At 38.7% G+C, this 19,945-nt stretch overlaps 1 protein-coding gene across 7 annotated transcripts in view; it reads right to left on the minus strand.

The window, feature by feature from the left end:
• Positions 1–19,945, minus strand: part of srgap1a (SLIT-ROBO Rho GTPase activating protein 1a) — an 80,519-nt gene that overhangs the window by 16,997 nt on the left and 43,577 nt on the right. For 4 of the 7 annotated variants that reach the window (XM_017418998.3, XM_017418997.3, XM_017419001.3 and 1 more), the window contains exons 5-15: positions 18,950–19,102; positions 17,820–17,948; positions 15,774–15,995; positions 15,236–15,337; positions 9,717–9,914; positions 9,159–9,243; positions 8,188–8,215; positions 6,211–6,316; positions 4,221–4,281; positions 3,507–3,584; positions 3,168–3,302 (exon numbers count right to left, since the gene is read on the minus strand). In XM_017418998.3, the coding sequence (XP_017274487.1) occupies positions 3,168–3,302; positions 3,507–3,584; positions 4,221–4,281; positions 6,211–6,316; positions 8,188–8,215; positions 9,159–9,243; positions 9,717–9,914; positions 15,236–15,337; positions 15,774–15,995; positions 17,820–17,948; positions 18,950–19,102 (1,297 nt within the window). Of the gene's footprint in view, positions 1–3,167; positions 3,303–3,506; positions 3,585–4,220; positions 4,282–5,502; positions 5,537–6,210; positions 6,661–8,187; positions 8,216–9,158; positions 9,244–9,716; positions 9,915–15,235; positions 15,338–15,773; positions 15,996–17,819; positions 17,949–18,949; positions 19,103–19,945 lie in introns of those variants that run through there. The other 3 variants (XM_017419000.3, XM_017418999.3, XM_037978486.1) reach the window with 2 other exon arrangements.

The following is a 19,945-nucleotide window of genomic DNA, read 5'->3' on the forward strand; positions in this document are numbered from 1 at the left end:
GTTAAGTGTTTAGGTATTGAATTGTGATGGTTAAAATGGTGGTCTCCATCATTTTTCTTGGAAGCCACTCTAGTTAAACATACAGAAAAGCTGTGACTCTCACACAACTTTCAAGCCTGCACATGCGCAAAAGCTAGACAAAAATCTGCAAAAATGTCCTGGAAACTATTTTCAGAGCATTTTTCTTTTTATTAAACAAACAAACAAACAAACAAAAAACAATGGCATAGCCACCTTGAGCTTGCATACACCTGTCCCAAGATGTTAAGTATGACATTTGGACTGTTACAGTTTTTTATGCTGCAAGCTATTGCCAATAGGTAGCTGAATGGGAGAGTGATCTGGAACAATGTGTTTGGCCTCTGTGGGTAAAACAGTATGTCCTTTGAATAGTCAAAGTGTTTTGTTTGTTTTTTTTCCTGGAAATACTTCTGACAGTGAATCAGCTTGAAGGGAGGCGAGCTCATCCTCACAGATGAGGTCAATTATACCCTTGATGTAATAACTATATTATTCCAATGCCAGAATTATTTGGATAAGTACTTTTTCAACATTGCAACATTTGTCTGTTGCATAGAAGCTCCTGCTGTAGTTTTCAATTGAAATTTTTTTCAAGTTAGTACTATAGTTTGCAAACTATGTGAAGAATGAATGTGGCAACAAGGAAAGTCATATTATTACCATTTATCTACTGTTTGTACAAAGTTCCTGATGTATTGTTTTCATTCTTTCTTATTTTCTGCAAAAACATGAAACATTCACATGCCAAACTGAGTCCTGTTTGATCCACTTAGTCTTCACTCAAACTTCTGAGAACCCATTAATATGTTAATATTTTAAACAGGTGCAACAGTTTTACAGAAAAATGATCATGTCCTATTTTTGGCTTCCCTGCTTGTGTACCTGCATTATTTTCAGTGCTTTAAATTATTGACCATTCTACCTAGAAAGAGCAACTTCTCTGTATTAAACTTCATAAACGTGTTCTTCTGTTTTTCAGCTGGTGCACTTCTACGACATGTGAAGACAGAGCCAACCTTGACTAAATTTTACAACAAATGTTAGCTCCGTTTAAAGCACCTTTTCTTCCCCGTGACAACTGACATTTTATTAGATTTGTTATAAAATTGCACAAGTACAAAACAAATCTTTTTTTACATGGGCATGTCCTATAATTACTAATGCTCCTCTTGTGTATTTACATAATTTTTCAGAGTTTCACTTCTATTTTAATCCTTACAGAATAGAGCATTATAACCAGAAAAGAGCAACCTCTCCGCAGCAAACCTTATAGATATACATCTCTAGTTGAAGACTAAACATAGAAACTTTTTTCTGCTGGTATTCCTTTACAACATGTGAAGACAGAGCCAACCTTTGTGTCTTGTATTATCATATCATTTGTTCCACCTGAAGCAGCCTTCCTGTTTTACTTGGATGAGCTGAGGCACTGCTGGCTGCTAAAAATAGCCTTGTCATCCTTCAGCCATTTTGTGTCATCTGGGATTTGAGCTTCTAGAATACTTGTGATGCATTTCATTTTTCATGAATACCTAACTGGGTTTCTGTGTGGTTCCAGAGAGTTTCAGAAGCTACTATTTAAAAGTCAACTCCAATGAAGACTCATTCATCACAGCAAATACATCTTTAATTACCACAGTACGAAGTTTTTCTGCTGCTAATTCCAAAATGAAAACTATCACAAGCAGTATACAGTGGCGAACAAAAAGTTAAACTGAAAAGTGATCATGTAGCTGGCCTGAGCTGCTCCATGGGGAAAGGATTTTTAATATGAAGCCTTCTAGGCACCCAACCCCCACAGCAATCACTGGCTTGTTAAGCTGTGGAATGTAAACAGGGAATCCCCATCACTCATCCAGCGCGACTGTGTAAAGGTACACAGAGGAAACACACACAGACCCACTTCACACACTGGTGAATACACTAAAGTTTGCTTAAACACACGATGCAGACAAGTACAACCCCACACAAAATCCATACAAGACACTGCAGCGCACATGCTCAGATGAGCTGGTGGACATTCAATTGTTCTTCATGCAGAGTCTTAAAAGTCCAGGAAACCCACACATAGAGCCGCTGATCTGAGAACCAAGTCAGACCTAAACTGGCTTTCTGACTATTCTTGTGAGGACTTCACTAAGGACTAAGTCCTGCGACCATTTTGATATTTAAACTTAACTGTGGCAAGCTGCACTTAAGGTAGTGTCTCACTGGGTTGTGAGTGTTTGCGACTCCTTGGTGAATGGTGTTCACAGGGGAGTCTCCAAAATGTTTCAAAATGTTTGAAAGAATTTTTAATTTCCTTGAATGAACCACAGAGGCTGGCAGTCTTGTTGCTTGAACTTTGAACACGTTTAAAAGATTTCTGCAAAATAGTCACAGGGTTGTCTCGAACCCTTCTCAATTTAGTTTTTGTAAATTCTAGAGTGCTAGAGCTGTATTTTGGCACCTGCTCTTCTATAACAAAATATATCTAAGGCTAAGACCAGGTATAAAAACCATCCATTCATTTATTCTTTTCACCCATTTTTCTATTTAGGGTTGAGGGGAGGGTGGGCAGGTACGATGTGGATGGAGGTGGGCAGCAAAATAATATGCCTAACCTAAATACAGTAGCCACATGGCTTGTTGGTCGCAGACACTCAGAATTCAGTGAGACTTAAATGGAAACTCTGCATATTTTCCTCTGATTTTGAGTCACCAACTAGTCTCAGACAGACACATATTCCTGTAGAGATAAACATTTTCTGTTTTGGGTTAATGGTGCTTAACGTAACAACCAACTGCAGACTCAGTTCATCAAATATGTGGCATGTTTCACATACTGACAGGTTGATTTATCTGATCAAAGAGTAAAGCATGATGCATTAAAAAGAAAGAATGCAGCGTCAGACTAAATCTTTTATAGATGACTGTTGCAATTTAACTCTAAATAAAAACTTAATGTGTCTCAGGGAAACCTATATCAGAATTGATGTGAGTTCATCTGCTGACATTGATGTGAAAAATACCAGGATTTAAATCCCAACAAACTGGTTGAATATCTCTTTAGATTAGAAAAGATAAACCTGCACAGAAAGCTACAGGTTATGTAACAAACCAACCCAAAAGCCCATTATGGATACAATGTAAATCTGTTTTCTTACTGATGCATGACAGCAGCTCATTGAACCTCTCCTTGGGGAAAAGAGGATTCTCCAGACCACGAAAGTAGAGTTTGAGAACACCAGCAACCGAATTGATATCATGATTGTTCTCATCATCAGCCAGAGGGTCATTTCCTAAAGCACAAAAATATGAGCACATCAATCATAAATGTGTAACACTTACATAGAGTAGTTAGCATTTCAAAAATCCATGTGTCTCAAGGGGTTAATATGTTGTCATAATAAACTTCTTGTTGTTCCAAACATTTGTATTTAACGATCAGAAAATCACACATACTGTATATTTACAGAATTTAGGAATAAGTTAGAGAAGTGTACCTCTCTCGAATGAATTCTTGATATCATTGACTTCCAGCTGGGATCCAGAAACACGAAAGATTCCTTGATGCTGGAGGCCTTTAGAAGCAAAGATAAAAAAAACAAAAAACAGTGAGGAAAAAGGAAAATAAGAGGTGAGAAAAAGCAAAAAGAAAACTAACACAAGAACACTCTCAGTCTTTAGTTGGGCCTAAAGACACATCCTGTCTGCCAAGCCCCATTCACTTTGCTAATTAAAGACAATAATTAGAGAGACCACAGTCAGGCTTTACTGAAGTGTCTTCCAGCAAGGACTGGGATTTAATGAGAGGAGAGGTCAAGAGTCAAGACAAAATTCTGAGATTCCTTTCTAATCCTAATTAAAAGCAGACTTTTAGACCATTCCCTTGTTTCAAACTAATGCAAGCCGCCTCTCTCACAGCATATTTGGGAGACTGGGAGGAAAATGCTGCACTTCTATAAACAGGATGAAATCTGTGTTTTCCCATAACAATGTGTGAACTGAAACAAACACCAAGTTAAAAAAAGCTACATTATGAACACACCCAAACAATTAAAGTCTGCTGTTATGCCAAGTGTCACTAAAACAAGATAAACCTTAAGAATAAACAGTCTCACAGATGGGTTTATGAGAGGAATTCCACAGAGGAGACACAAAACAAAACACCAGGATCAGGTTTGAAGGCTTCAGGGGGCTGTCTGGAAGTGACTCACCATATAGATTTATGTAGCGAATACAGCTTTCCACCACTCGTGGGATAGCTTGTCCAGAGTCCTGTGGAGGCGAAAAACGTGCACCAATCAATTTATTTCAAAGATTTTGTATTTAATTCTATCACAGTAATACAAGCTAGAGCCATACCAAATACTGCATGTACGGCAAGGATATAAATTTAAATAACTGAAAGATAGATTTTAATTTTGTGCATTTTTAAATTAAATCAAATCAACTGGAAAATGTTTTCAAGACATTTTGAGGCACAAGTATTCCTAATTTTAAATAGAACAAAAAAACATTTAAAAAAAGTGTTCTTAAATTTTAAGCATATTTGCCTGTAAAACACGGTGTATTACAAGTGACATTAAATTATGAGGACAAACAATGCAAACTGGTATTTGATCGGGCTCTAACGGGTGATGCAACATGAGGTCAAAAGTAAACATGCACACACAATTTAAATAAAGGTGGAACATTTCTAGTCAAAGTGAAAATTGTTTTCAGACTGAGTTGACATCACTTCATTTGTTTGTTCATTCTGGGTCTCTTATAACAACTGAGGATTATGGATTATAGAAAAAAACCTTCAGCAAGTTTGAAGAAATATGTTGTCCAAAACCATTTTAGACGTCCACTAGTGTTACTAAATTGTGTCTTTGAATGCCATCAATTAAATACAACCTGTGTTAAATAAATGGGAGCTTATCTAAAGAGCCACACATTAAATATGGAGGTCAGGGCTGAAGAGGTTAGATGAGAAGTTGTAGTATAACCTCCCCTTAAGCACTTCCTGCACTCTTGATCTGCTTTGATGAAAGCTGCAACTCAGTGCTGGACAGGAACTCCCTACATGCTTTTAATGATACAGCTGATTTGTTTACAAACCTCAGGGAGATGTAATGTGCCCAGACACAAAAAATCATCTCAGAATTAACAAAAGTCAAGATACGAGGGTTGATGCGAAGGTCTGTGTGCAGCTGGATTATGCAAAACATTGTTTTTAGACATGAAAGACTAGGATGACTGCTTTTTGTTACATAAATTGAATCAAAGTCTTGACGTTGTTGTGTTTTGTGCTATTATTACTATAAACAAACAAAAGATGTGATTTTGAATTAAAAAAAATTCCTCAACTCAGTCTGTCAAAGCTGCTTTTAGAGGTTTGTAAATGAAAACAGGACAAAATCATGAAGAGGAACTCTTGTTAATGCAGGACAGGTGAAGGAAATGAGCGAAGAAGAGCAGCAAAGGCTTCCCAAACCGCCTCAGAGTCTCTACCTGATGCCGAGTGTGTGAGTTCCGACGTCCGCGGCTACAGAGGAAAATTACAAAAAGCAGAGATGGAGAAAGAAAGAGAGGGATACAGAGGGGAAAAAAAGAAAGATCAAGATTAAGATCACAGCAGATGCCCACCAAAGCCTTTACCATGAAAGCGCCTTCATTCCACCCTGTGCTCCCGTCAAAGCCCAAAGTAAACCATGTGAGCTGGACAGGAGCAGCAGGGCTGGACATGGCCACCAGCGAGAGGCAGTGAAAGGCCGGAGGAGGGAGGCAGCACACCTTATCAGTCTGGCATCCGCACCCTGACTACCATTTATCCTGTTGTCACTGGCCTCTGCTCCCGCTCTGGACGAGGAGCAGAGAATATCTCTGCCAGAGCAGCTCAGACATGCCAGCTCAGCAGTGAGCCCGGGGTGCTGACAGACACAAATATTTATCCCTCCAACTGCTGCTCCTTTCCTCCCGCGACCCTCCAAATCTATCAATGCCACCCTACACCTCAGACGCAGACTGCCCAAGCTCACTGACTCACAGGGAAGGTTTCCCGAATCCATCTTAGCACAAACATTTTTTTTTTTTTATGGTTAACAATAAATCAAAGCTCAGCTGCTTTGGGGAACCCACCAAAATGGTCAGAAAGCCAGAGCAAGACAGAAAAATAGGAGGGAGGAAAAAAATGTTAACCAGTAGATGGTGAATCTGTACCTTGATAAATGACTCCAAATTGCCGTTAAATAATCTAAAATTAAAAAGAGACCGGGGTCTAGCCCGCCGGGTGCCCGTGAGGGTTTTGAACAGCCCATTGTGATGTCTAGAATACAAAGAGTTTGTTAGAAAAAGTAAACAATTCAGCTTTTATGTTTTTCTCCTAACAACCTTTTTGCCTTCAAAGACTTAAACTTGAGTTGAGTTTCACTAATCTTAAAAACCTCTTCTCCACATGGTAGAAAAGACCCTATTAACTTTTGTCTTTATATTTCCTTTCCTCTCTCTTTTCCAGAACATATCACAGGGCGCAGTGAAATGTCAGACCCACTGGGAGCATCGTATGTGTCAGCATCCATCTCATGACGGGTCCTGCAGGGAACAGCCTCTTGTAGGCTGCGTGGCTGTGTGTGGCTGTGAGTGACATAATGCAGTTTGGCTTCTTGTGACCTGCAGGAATGAAAATTAAAAGAGTCCAGGGCTTTGTTTGCTTCTTCAGCTCAGCCAAGGGGACAAAAGCGTTTAACTGCAAAGACCCAGTGAGCCTATAAATCTCTTATTAACACAGCAGAGCACATCGGTGCACTTCCAATTAAATTGTGACATTCAACATATTCAATGAAAGCAGTTATCACATGACCTACCAATGTAAACCACATTGTAGTGATGACTGTAGTGGTAATTTTTTATTATAGGACAGTAAATTGTTCTCATAAAACAACAAATCAAAGTGTTTCACATTTTAGAAAAAAATATGTTTATGCTGGAATCCCATTTCCATCAGTCCTGAGATCTTTTGAAACAGACTTTAAAAAGTAGGACAGAAGTTAGGCACTGTTATGTCACCCTCTTCTTTGCAAACTACCCAGTTTGAATTCCTGGGTTTAACATTTAATGGTTACTGAAGGAACTTTCTTCACACCATAAGTGACCACATTTCAACAGTGATTAGTAAAACCTGAATGGACAAAAATATTTGTTTTTAGAACCTCATATCTAAATCATTATAGGACATTTTTTACTAAAACATTCAGCACAAAGCTGAGGAGTGAATCTAGATAACAAAACCATGATGAAGGTTGTTTTTTTATGAATTTACTGAAGCAGAAAAAAGCCTCAGAGTCTGGAATAACCTTAAATAGAATTGCACAATAAAGAAGACATCGTATGCCTCATTTTCACAAGTAAATTTCCTCTTATAATGTCTGACATGTTATGAGCAGGTTACAGTCTCACAACACTTTTCTCCATTTATCTTTAGAGACATTTTCTTTGCAGCTGATTTTTAGGAAAAACAGAAAGATTCTACACTCTGCTCCTTCCCTCTTTTCCCTGGGTTCTGTATCTTTTAAGAACAAAAAAGTGAACTGCATACTGTAACTTCTGATTATTTTTGATTATTACTGAATTCCCAGTTGACAGTAAAAAGCAAGAGCAAGTGTTTTCACTCCTCACTTCAGTGATACAGCAAATGCAGCTTGATTTATAGATGAGATTTTGTGCAAATGAAGGAGGAAAGACTGGATGACTCAACACTGAGCACCAAATTCCCTCTGCAAATCTAAGTTTGTTGAATGCTAAATTTTAAATCCATGGGAATCCAAACACAAAGCACCAGGGTTAGATTTTTTTGATACTTTTGATATGAACTGGTACTGGCTTCAGAATCACAAATATGTACTTTCAATAATAGTAATAGGTGCAAAGTTTGTAATATTTAGGTCTTTTCATCATTGGCTACATGTCCCAGTCTCTCTGTTGGTCTTCTTTAAAAATCTATCTACTGGAGCTAACTGGAGCTTTAAAATGTAAAAATATACATGAGTTCAATGCTGATATGGTCGTTGGATGCCACATCATGATGAACTGCAACGCTTCACACAAGTTTCTGTCACAACTGAAAGAGGTCTGGGTGTGTAATGTACTTTCAAAACGGACAGGGGCTGATGTGTGTGGATGTGGCAGTGTGTGTTTTACCTCGTGGTCATGTAGTCAGCTCTGTGGCCTACAGCAGGAAGAAAAAAGGAGACACATGAGGCTGGAGTTAGTTGGGTGGACACGCCAGGACCTGTCTCTGAGGTCCCTGCGGTAAATTGTGCATATGGCTAGTGAAGCATTTGAAGTCTGCCATCTGTCTACAGCCGCTGGACCCTTGAGCAGCGCAAACAAAACTTACCCGTACACACTCACATTTTCCTCTATTTCATACAATTATAGCACAGAAAAAAACCACAGGAAACGGTTGCATGTTAAAGTACCTAAGTACGCAGACAGAATAATTACAGGACTTCATAGAGCTACAAGGTTTGACAAGTAAAATAATATTAAGCATAGAAAAGCATTCAAAAATGTTTTTGTAAACCTGTAGAGGTTTCAAACGTGTGGCCAACTGGTCTTATGAACAGAGAGAAACCTGCCTCTCGTCTGACTCATACTGTACTTCAACTCTTTGACTATAATAATGATTAAGGAGTGTGTGTAAGAAATAGCAGGCCTTTCTCATCACTGTCAGCTCACGCCTTGATTGCTCATTAAGTGAGCAATTTTGCGTAGACCACCAAGGTTACTATAATGACAGAGTTAATAACAGAGATCCCACCAATGTAGAACAAGGAGAGTCCGCTGCAATGACCGCCAACCATCTAATACATGGCAAGTAGAAAATCATTCACTAAGACGGATAATTCACAATCCCTCCTCAGTTAGCTGGCTTAACTGGCTAAAACCCAGATTACTATCAAAGAAGTTTCACAAGCGGAAAAAAAGGCAAAGAGTGGAATGTTTTTCACATAAAGTGCTAAAACTATTAGAGCCTAAATACAGAAAAAAAAGACAAAAATCAAACACCAGTCATTTGCTTTGCGTGGGTATTGATAAGGGGTAAAGTGACCATGTGAAATGATGCAAATACAAGAAGAGAACAAGGATGGTAAGTAAAGAGAGCGTACCGTCACCAAGTGTCCTCTTCAGCAAGTCGTGTTTGGCCTGCAGTTTGGAGATGAGATTACTGCCCTCCAGAAACTCCCGGAATTTCTGTGGAGAATTGAGAGTAATTACACAGAGACCCTGAGTGCCAGCCAGAGAGCCAGCTCTCAAGACAGCAATCAATGATAAGGCAGCCAAGGGCAAACGACACACTGAAAGCCTTTTTAAAGCCTTTATCAGAGCATGTCCATCTTCCAACTGGACCAAGATAGCTGTTTGCTTTACAAAATGGAAATATTTAGGGAGAGTAAGCCCTCTGCCCACTGATTAGAGATTTCACAAGGGGTTGGTATGCAAGATAAAGAGTCGTAAGAGATCATTTAAATATTTAAAAAAAATAGCTCTGACTTCTGGTGGTCAGATTAATTTTAGAGGTTATAATTAGAGGAAGGGCATGTATTTCCCCTTCTTTTACAGTACAAAGCAAAGACTACAAAGCTATTTAGTGCAGAAATAAATTATATAATTTATGTCATCCCAATTCATCTGCCTATTAAAGCAATGCTCTTTGTAGCACTCGCCATGAAGTAGAACTGCTCCGTCTCCTGCTGGTTGGCCCTCCGTTTGGCAATGCTGGGCTTGCTGAGGTACGTCTCTGACACTGTGGACTTGACGGATTCAGTGGACCGACTGTGGTGGAAACACTCGGACACATCATAGTCTTCAATGGTTACCATGTCCTGGATGGTGGTCAAAGTGGCCTCTGATGTTTTTTTAACCTGATGAAGAGGGGTTGAAAAATTGGTCAGAGGAAAAAAAAAAGCCACCTACTTAAAAGCCTAATGTCATCTCTTCATCATCATGATGTTACCATCACACACATGTTTCATCCACCTCCCTAAAACACACACTTTCCATCCCCTAACACTGAAAAATTCAGGTGCTTTCCGACAAGACGTACAGTCCTTGAAATTCCACAAGCTGTTGAACATGACTCCCAGCCAAAGCAATCAATTTGCATGCACTCAGAGGGGCCGTAGGTGAGCAGTGCTGGCTGGAGATGGTACATTCACTTGCAGCCTTTAAAGATTCATTTCCATAACTGCCTCTACTCCGTCAACTTTGCTTCTCCATAAGCATAAAAATATCAAGACAGAGCCAAGTGCGCCTGCCCAGCTTATCGGACAGGATGTTCAGCCTGCCTGAAAGCACCAGGCCATGGCTGTTGCTTCAACATGGTGACACAAAAATATATTTGACTGTGTGAGGGTCCAGCTCGGTACCTGAGAGTCAGCAGCATTGTTCAATACTTTCACTGAAAATATAATAATGAAAATAAATTAAAAGCATAACAACAACAACAACAACAACAACAACAACAACAACAACTAAAGCAATAAATCAGATAAGTAGAACTGTATTTTATGATGATTTAATATTTGTTGCATATTAACAAACACATAATATACCATGTCTCATATTTGTCAGTCAGTCTATCAGATTTGCATTATAAGCTGCACCTTTGTCCAGCTAAATAAAAACAACTTTTAGGGGCCCATTTGAGGGGAATAAGAATAACAATAATAGCATAAGGTTATGTTGAGGCCTGATTATAAGTGATTAAAAGCAGGGGTCAAGATTGTTCTCTCTTATGTTCAGATCATCAGAGTAATTCCCTGATGTGCATTTGATAAAATTACTAGTAAAACAGACCTGCTTAATGTGAGGCCTTTAGGACAGAAATAAGAAATCACAACAGAGAGAAAGAAAAAAAGATTGTGGGTGGGGGTGACAAGTGTGAGTATGAGTCACTGACGCAGAAAAGCTGCAGAGGAAATGAAACCCCGCTGTTGTGGAAACAATAACATCTACCTTTAAGGAAAAAATCCAGCAAAAATATGTCTGAGTACTTGATGGAGACGTTCAGGTCGAAAATTAGGTGCTATGACTGCTTTTATATTGGCTCCACAGATTAAGGGAACATTAGGAATAACAAAGCTGGAGTTTCATTTATTTTTGTTTTATGTTTTATTAATGACCACAATGATGTCAATTCAAAGGCAGAGTCTCCATTTTAATGTTTTCGTTAAAGTTTACCTGACCTCAGACTACTGACAAATTAAAATGGATTCCTGGTTTAAATACAGGAAACAGATCGGTTCTTTTAATCTGTTTGACTTGCAAGCTTTTTGTGTTTTCAAAAAGGAGAAAAAAATAACCCCTAAAACCGAAGAAGGACTTTCTTGTAGTGCTGTGATGGATTACAGTGCTGACACACATGTTCAGGCACACAATGTGGATGTAGTTACAGTGCTATCCAAGCTGTCACAGAGCAAATACACACTGCAGGCTGGAACACGGTGGAAGGGTCGAATACAAGAAAAAGAGAGAAGAGAGTGGAGAATTCTACAACCCTAAAATGTTTATTTTCTTAAATGAAAAAATAAACTTTTCAAAGTGTTATGACACGTCCTTAGTATAGGTAATTTATTGTGACACCGATGAGTCACGAGTTACACATTTTCCAAGTGTGTTTGGGATTCCTCTCCCCCTGGCAGCCTCATCCCGAGTGGTCCCACTGGAAGCAAGCGTTCCAGCTGTCATTTTAAAGACAGGAGCCATGCATGTGAGAGAATCGCTCCCAGTGAAAAAAGCTGCTGAGTTTATCCATTATTCAGCAGACGAATAGTTACCAGTGTACACTGCTGGGCTCAATTACAACAGAGCTCTGGATATGGAGCTTTGGATATGCCCATCAGACCCTGCAGCTGCAAACAGACCCGAACAAAGGCCCTCTGGATGGAGTTAAGTTTATTTTTCCAACTCAGCTATTTCCAAGAGTTCAATATTAACATTTCACCACTTGTAGCATTAGCAGAGCTTATATCAGCTTCTCCTTTTATGAGCCAAAATCACTTTTGTTCCGACAAAAGCCAAAACAAATCCACTCACCACATTTTAAATTAGTGTGACTCTGTAAGTCAGTAGTAACCCATCACTTAACAGTCATTTAAATATCTATCAACACATCTCAGAAGTCAGACTGCTGTCCAAAAGCTTTCAACAGAGCCTGCAGTAAGTGTGTAATCTGGTGAACATCAAATTCACACAGACGAGCTTTGATGTGCTTCCCTGATATCTATCTGGAGGAAAAACAAACACTCCCCGTGATGGTATTAGATTGCCGGAGTTTGGTGCGAAACATTTTAAGAATACCATCTCAGCCTGCTTGTTTATTTGCTTAGAAGATGGCAGAGACCAGACACCAGAAAAAGAGAATTAGTCTGTGAGCTTTGGGTCATTCAGAGGCAAACGAGATTTAAATGGGAAACTAATTATGTCCTTGAAGAAAAGATTTGTTAAAAAAATGATTGAACTATCTGGTAGTGAGGCAAGCAGGGGATGTGTTGTCTTCAAATCCACAAAAGAGTCAAATCCTTCGCAGCTCACATCCCACCCAGCAGCGAAGCAGTTATTCAGCAAGATCTCTTTCAGAGTTTCACAGGACTCAAAGTGGTTTGAGGATGCAGCTGCACTTTACTAAAGCTCTGCCCCATCGCTTTTCCTGTCCAGATAAAGACAAACTCTCTTTCATACATTTGACAGCGGAGCTAGTAAACTGCTTTGGAAGTTCAGTTTTCAAGGATGTATCTGGCATGCTGTGCCCAGGAAAACAGGCCATCTGGTGATCCTTACATGAAGCTTTACTGCCCTCCAATTCTGACCCATCAGGACATCCGTTTCAGCAAGGCAGGCAGACAAGGACAAGCCCCCCCATAACACACACACAAACACACAGGGTGCATTTGTATGTGATTAGACACACTGTAAACCCTGCAACTATAATAAGTCTGAAACTGATTAATTTTACACCTGAAGGCTAAAAAGCTGAATCAACATCAACAGCTGAATTTGTTTTTGATTCCTGTAAGTGATCATGCTTTTTCATTCAGTGAAAATACATTTCATGAACGATACTATAACCGATAAACAATATTTTTAACTCAAGCATATGCATGGTTTTCAGTGAATTCAGATGAGTGCTTTGTTTACATTGAGTGTGGACCCGCATTTCAATGTATCTGGAAAACTACTGGAGGAAACTCTTTCAAAATGCACCTTTAGTGTAGCTCAGAATACACTTTTTTTGTTAGATTTCATACTTTGCAATGAGTACCTTTAAATCAATCAGACTCAACATGAAAACAAGCTGCCTAACATTGTGTGGGTCTCTGTTGTGAAGCCAAAACGGCTCTGACCCACTTAGACTCTGGTAATGTGCTATGAAATCAGACACTAAGATGTTAGCAGCATCAACACCTTAAACATACACTCCTTCAACTATTCCTGAACCAGTTTTGCAGAGTGCTTGGATGTGCATGGTCAGCAAAAAAAGTTCAGATAGGTGGTGCCTGTCAAAATGGCATCCACATAAATACCAGGAAACAAGGATGGTCTGCAGAGCACAGCCCTAAAGTGAATACCCACATTTTCCAGCTTACTTTATACTCCTAGTGTATCCTGCTGCCATTTCCTGTCTTTAGAAATGATCCAAATGTGACCAAACATCCACGAGATGTAAAAGAAACCATGAATGCATGCATCACTGAGCTTCGGACACCTTCAACACCATCAGCAATGCATCTTCCTTGGACCACTTTTAATCGTTATTCTAACAATCAATGCAGACTACCCTGAGAGACCTCCTTGCTTATTTCTGCTGCTTCAAACACATCAAATCCAAGAACCGACTGTTAACTTGCTGTCTAACACGTCACACCCTAATAGGTGCAAATGCAACAAGATGATCAGTGTTTTTCACCTGGAAGAGGTTAAAATGTTGCTGTTGAATGGTGTATAACTGAGAATGACTGTTGATCCTACATCGCAGACATCCTCCTCACTGATTATTCCTCCACAGCTTTTTTAAAGCTGTTCTACATTTAATTAAACACAGCTGCTGCTTCATATTAAGAGTATTTAACTGTTGAATTCATCACTGAAAAGAAACACTAAGGAGGTTTATATTTGACACTTTTCAAGCTGCAGTTTTTTATAAAGTGCAGTGTAACTTGTATTTTTTTAATAATGTAGTTTATTTAATTCCATCCAAATTATGAAGTCTGAAGAACAAAACCAGGGGTAGGCAACCCTGGTCCTGGAGAGCCACTATCCTGCATGTTTTACTTGTTTCCCTGCTCCAACACACCTGATTCAGTGATTAAATTACTTTCTCATGTTCTGCAGAAGCCTGTTAATGACACACTGATTCAAATCAGGTGTGTTGGAGCAGAGAAACAAGTAAAACATGCAGGATAGTGGCTCTCCAGGACCAGGGTTGCCTACCTCTCAACTAAACTATCCTGGGTATTTAGTTCAACAACAAACCACAGATCTACATTTTCATCAAGAGATGCATTCTGCTAACATTTTGCATGTTAAAATATGCCCAAAGACTGCCACAATTAATTCTTTACAACCCAAAGGTGTTCTTCTCAAATTTGACATCTTGAGTTTAAATGTTCAAGAAAGGTGAGTGACATGTTTCCGTGTGTTTGTCGAAGGATTAAAGAGAAACAGTGCAGAGAGGAAAACATGCAGAAAAACAACAGATGCCAGTGAGAGCTCACAGAGAGGAAGCAGGTCTGGCGTGATATAAAAAAACAACCTGATGGACGTGAGCGCAAACTGTGAAACAGAAGCAGTCACGGCTTTTCTTCCATTCTTTTGAACAGCAACAAATGTCAAGTTGCTTTAGCACGCTGCAAACGCTTTATAATTTATTTTACTTTAAATATGCACTTTTAATGTTAAAGAAAACTCAGTGTGGGACAGATTTGCACAAATAAAACAAGACTAATTCTAGCAGTGGGAGCAAAAACACTGAAGAAAGATGTGATGGCAACCTTCAGTTTGAACTTGAACTATTTTCTTTCTTTTACTAAAAGTTACTTTCTTTAGCACCTTAAAGCTCTAATTATCTTCCAACCTACAAAACAGCAGTAGTCAACAAAACTGGAGTCAAAGAGGCATAGTTACCTAATCTAAAGCCTTCTACACCACAAATATCTGGACTGTTGTAGCAAAGAAAAGGTTTTACCTCTTCGTTTTCGATCTTTAGAGTAGCCAAGCGAGACTGCAGCTGCTGGAACCTCAGGATGAGCTCCCCGTTCACTGGTGGCTGTAAAGAGATCTGACTCACCTAAAGAGGGAAAAAAAGAAGAAAAAAAACACTTGTTAAAATACTGATAACCTGATTCATGCAACTGAATTCCTCTTTCATTGCAGAGCAAACCATAATAACTTTCACCAACTGAAGGCAGACAGACATGATATCAGCAAAATGGCAGCTGACCAATAAAACTCCTAACACATGTTGAGCTACTTGTCTGCAGGGGGAGAAAAAAAACATGATTCGTCAAATTCTGTGGCCCATAAAATCTGATTGGGCAGCTCAGATGCAATAAAAAGTTAAACACTTTATATCAGACCTCGTTTCATTGTGTCTGAAACTTTTTTTCTTCAAATTCGAACAAGCGTTTTTCCAGTTGTAATTGTAACCAGAAAACAGAACTTTTTTTTTCTACAGAACCGTGAAACACAATCATCATAAAAGCCACTGTTGCTTCACTACATACTTCGTCTCCCATGTGAGACTGGAACTCAAATTTTGCTGGAGGGCAGAAGGCTGTGGGGTACATCTCCATGAACCTCTGTCGGTCGCTTCGAGGGTCCAGGCTGTCCACTGCATTTTCGATGATATCGAGACCCTCGTGACGCGACGTTTCCAGGTTGTATTCTGCTGAAAGGTAGGTCCGCAAAGACCGATTCAGACTCGCGTGGTATCCCAAATCACAGCACTGACGGAAAAAGAACAAGCAGATCAACATCAAACAGGTTGTTTTAAACAATAAGAGCAAGAAAAATGACTTAGAACATTTATATAAAGAAAGACAGACAATCCCACACATAATAATGCATAAAAAATAATGAATTTCATTCCCAAAATGTCTTACTAGTTGGTATGTTTTTAATGTTGTTTATGGGAGTAGAATGACATCAGTTGTGATGTATGCAAACTTAGTTATAACTGACAGTATACACTGCAAGCACACCTATTAGATAAATATTTATAATCATGAATTTGTATTTAACAAAGACAAACAAAGAGTAACTTTGTTTATTCAAGTCAACAAAATCAAAATCTTAAAGTTTTGTATAAAAAAGAGAAACTTTTCAACAGCTACCACAAGCCTTCTAACTTGGGTGAAAAGTTATTTCTACAGTATTTTTTAGAAAAATTGGATAGTTGTGTGATCAGTTTTTATTGGGACAGCTCTCCACAGAATTTATAAAAGGTGTGTTTTTCATTTTCTGCCAGAACCTTCCTCATAATAAAAATAAATACTGGGAAAACAGATTAAAAAAGCAATTTATGCTTATGTGCTTAGGTTTTTTTTACTTGTTCATTAATTTTTACTCAAAAATCAGTGTTAAAAACAAGCTTTAGCTACAGACAAGTTTCCATTTCAAAGCCTTCTAAGTTTGCAGTTTTGCATAACCCATCTTCTTCAGGGTCTGAAGCTCATTTTTTAAACCAACAAAATTTTAGCTTCATCCCAGAAAAAAAATAAATAAATAAAAAGAGGCAAATTCACAAATTCAAATGCTGAGATTTGCAGTCAAACACAAAAAAGAAAATATGTATATTAAGGTACTGGAATGGTTCTGGTCCACTGGCCTCCTTGCATATTTTGTTTTTGGCTACTAAAAGTTTCCTCACTGATGTAAAAATGCGTGTGAGTCTGCACATACAGCTCCTGCAGAGTGCATCCCACACTGTATCACTCACACACACACACACACACACACACACACACACACACACACACACACACACACACACACCCTGGTGAGATGTGAAGGCTTGTGAGCAAAACAGGGAGAGGGGTAATTTCAGCACACAGCATGTTGTCGTGAAGAAGCTGTGTCTCTCTCCTTCCTTCAGTCCTGTTTGGAATATAAAATCCCCAAACTTTAGCTCAAACCTCAACCTGCCCCTGTTTCCTTAGGAAGTAATGCAGCAACTCTACAGAGGGTCGAAAAAAATAATAAAAACCTTGGTGAGCCAGATCATAAATAAGTCATGTTTATCTGCGTAATGGCCTGAAAACGTCCCAGCAAAGCAATCTGCTTGTAAAGCGCCGGAAAAAAAACTGGATGCTGTCGTAAACAAATCTTTAGCAGAACATTGAATTTGAACTCAGACTTTGAAGAACCAAAGTCTGAGTTGGTTTTATTCAGCATTTGGATAATCTGAATTATGTAGAAAAACTGAACTAAAATAAAATAAATAAATAAGAATCAGTCTAACAGGAGGCTTGACATATTTCTTGCACATTCTAGTCTCATGTTAAGCTTTTAACCCCTGCATCACTAGCAGCCCGTGCACCGGGGGCAGCAGCGCTTCTGCCAACAAGATCAATCCAATAGGCCTAGGGACTGAGGTCAAACAAACCCAGATGATAATCATTTGTTTTTCTGCTGATTGTGACATGAGATTTCCTCTAAAAACAAAAAAAGTAAAAACATCACTTAATATTTTTCCATAGAAACACAAATAAAGCAGTCAAAGGGAAGAAGGTGTTTGAGTTATCTCTGAACACGGCTGGTTTCATACTCACATCAATTAGGTCCGACAAGTCATGGATGTAGTATTTGAAAACAGACGCATTCGTTGCCTCCAGTGTCAGCAAGTACTCGTTTCGTGCTTTGATCGACTTCAGCTTGTTCTCCGAGTACTTGGCTTGGCGCTGACAAGAGAATCAGAGGCAAAAATGAAAAAAAAAACCAACTAAATAATTAACAGAGCAAATGAGAAAAAAAGGACATTTTATGAGAGAAGAATCACCTCGTGATAAGATATTGTGCTTTTATGTCTCTGCACACAAAGCGAGTTGTGTCTTAAACTGGATTACTGGCAAGAGAACTTACAACAAACTTTAAAAAGTCTGTTATGAATATAAGGCAAAGTAACAAAAACATTTAAATTAAAAACAGCCTCTTCTTTTTTTTAGCATCAACTATGATGCCTCAGTCTTCACCTACACCAGACAAACATGAGACCGTTAGTCACTGACTGACCAATGGACTCTGACTCATCATTATTCTTTTCTTACCAATGCCGAATGCATTCCTGGAAAAGTTGTGTAAAAGCAGCCAGTTCCATTCATTTTTAATCATTTTACACAGATGTTTAACAACTTACAGGCCTGTTCTGGGAGTGAAATGTCAACCAAAGTTTGCTTGGCTGTGATTTTTTAAAAAATTTTTTTAACAGAAGTCTGGGAGATTTCAGAGAAAAAACATGGACCATTGCTAAAATTAAACAGGATTTCTGTCACTGTATGAAGTAATAAAGATGACACAAATTAAGAAACATTTTCTGCTTTTTAAACTAATTTAAGATTACAGATGGGAAGTGAGGTTCAATATTCAGTTTAGGTAAAAAGGGCAGATTTGAAGAACGATTGCAACCATCCCAATAGGTTTTAATAATTAATATTTTGTTTTTACACCTGCACTTGTTAGTGACACGCTAAATTTTCAGTTGGTGTGCTTTATTCAACACATAACCTACTGCCCACCCCCCAAAAACAAAACAAAATCCAAAAGAGAAACAACACAAAGCATCCCAGCGTTTTTCTGCCATCATAGTTTACTTTGAAAGGATTATAAAACGATGATGATTGGATGATTCTGTTTGATTTAAATACTTGATCCAAACTGTTTAGGATTGTGAAAATTGATCTACCTTCTCTTTTATCTTCTCAATCTTCTTCTCCATTCGTATGCTGAACACAGGATCGCCCCGGCCAATCTGTTTCTCCTCTTGCTTCTCTGCTTCCTTCAGCTTGCTCTCAGCATTGATGCTCTCTGAGTGGTACATGTGGTAGGTCTTCATCACCTGAAGATACACAAAAGTTGCCTTAAGTTGCACAGATAAGAACTTTTAATTCCTCTCTATTAATCTGTACTTGTAAAGCCAGTAAAAAAAACACACCTTCAAACTGTGCAGTCTAATTAAAATAAATTCTGTGTGACTTGTCATGATCTGTGGGGTCATAGGTCAGAATAATCCATCTAACAGTTATAACCAACAACTAAAGTTCACATTCTTCAGCCTCCACATTTGTCACATATTGATTCAACTTATCTCATATCCGCCTCTCCTTAAACCACCTGCCAAGACAGATTTTCTCCAGCCTTCTTATATGAGGTGCTCAAATCGCTCGAAGAACCACTAATCACAACAGCTAAATCAAACCTTCAGCCTTTAATGTAAAAGATGGGAAGAAATAAATCTAGGGTTGCTCCTTGGCTTTAAAAGTGATCTGTAAGACAAGTTGATTCCATGTTTTAGCCTTTTATCAAAGTTTAAACTTTGTCTTTACAGTCCAAACAAATGAACTCAATTTAAGTAAACAGATCTCACAAATCCAGACATTTTAACAAAAGTTTCTAGAGAGGGTGTTTAATTTTATACAAGTATTATTGTAAGATCATGGCTCATTGAGTGGTGACTTTTTTTCGTTTTGTTTTGTTTACCATAAGCCCCTCTGCCTTTGTATCGGTATGTCGTTACCATTTCGGAAACACGCAGAGCCACTTCCTGAAGCTTGAGTCATCGTCGTAAGTAGGAGTGTGTGTTACTCACAGAACATCTACGGATCTACTAGGAAGTGACTCATTTTTTAAGAGGAAGGTAAACAGTGAAAAACTCAGGAGAGCTGAAGGGTGATGAGAGGGG

The sequence above is a fragment of the Kryptolebias marmoratus genome, linkage group LG11 (genome assembly GCF_001649575.2).
Source record: "Kryptolebias marmoratus isolate JLee-2015 linkage group LG11, ASM164957v2, whole genome shotgun sequence".
Classification (NCBI taxonomy): Eukaryota; Metazoa; Chordata; class Actinopteri; order Cyprinodontiformes; family Rivulidae; genus Kryptolebias; species Kryptolebias marmoratus.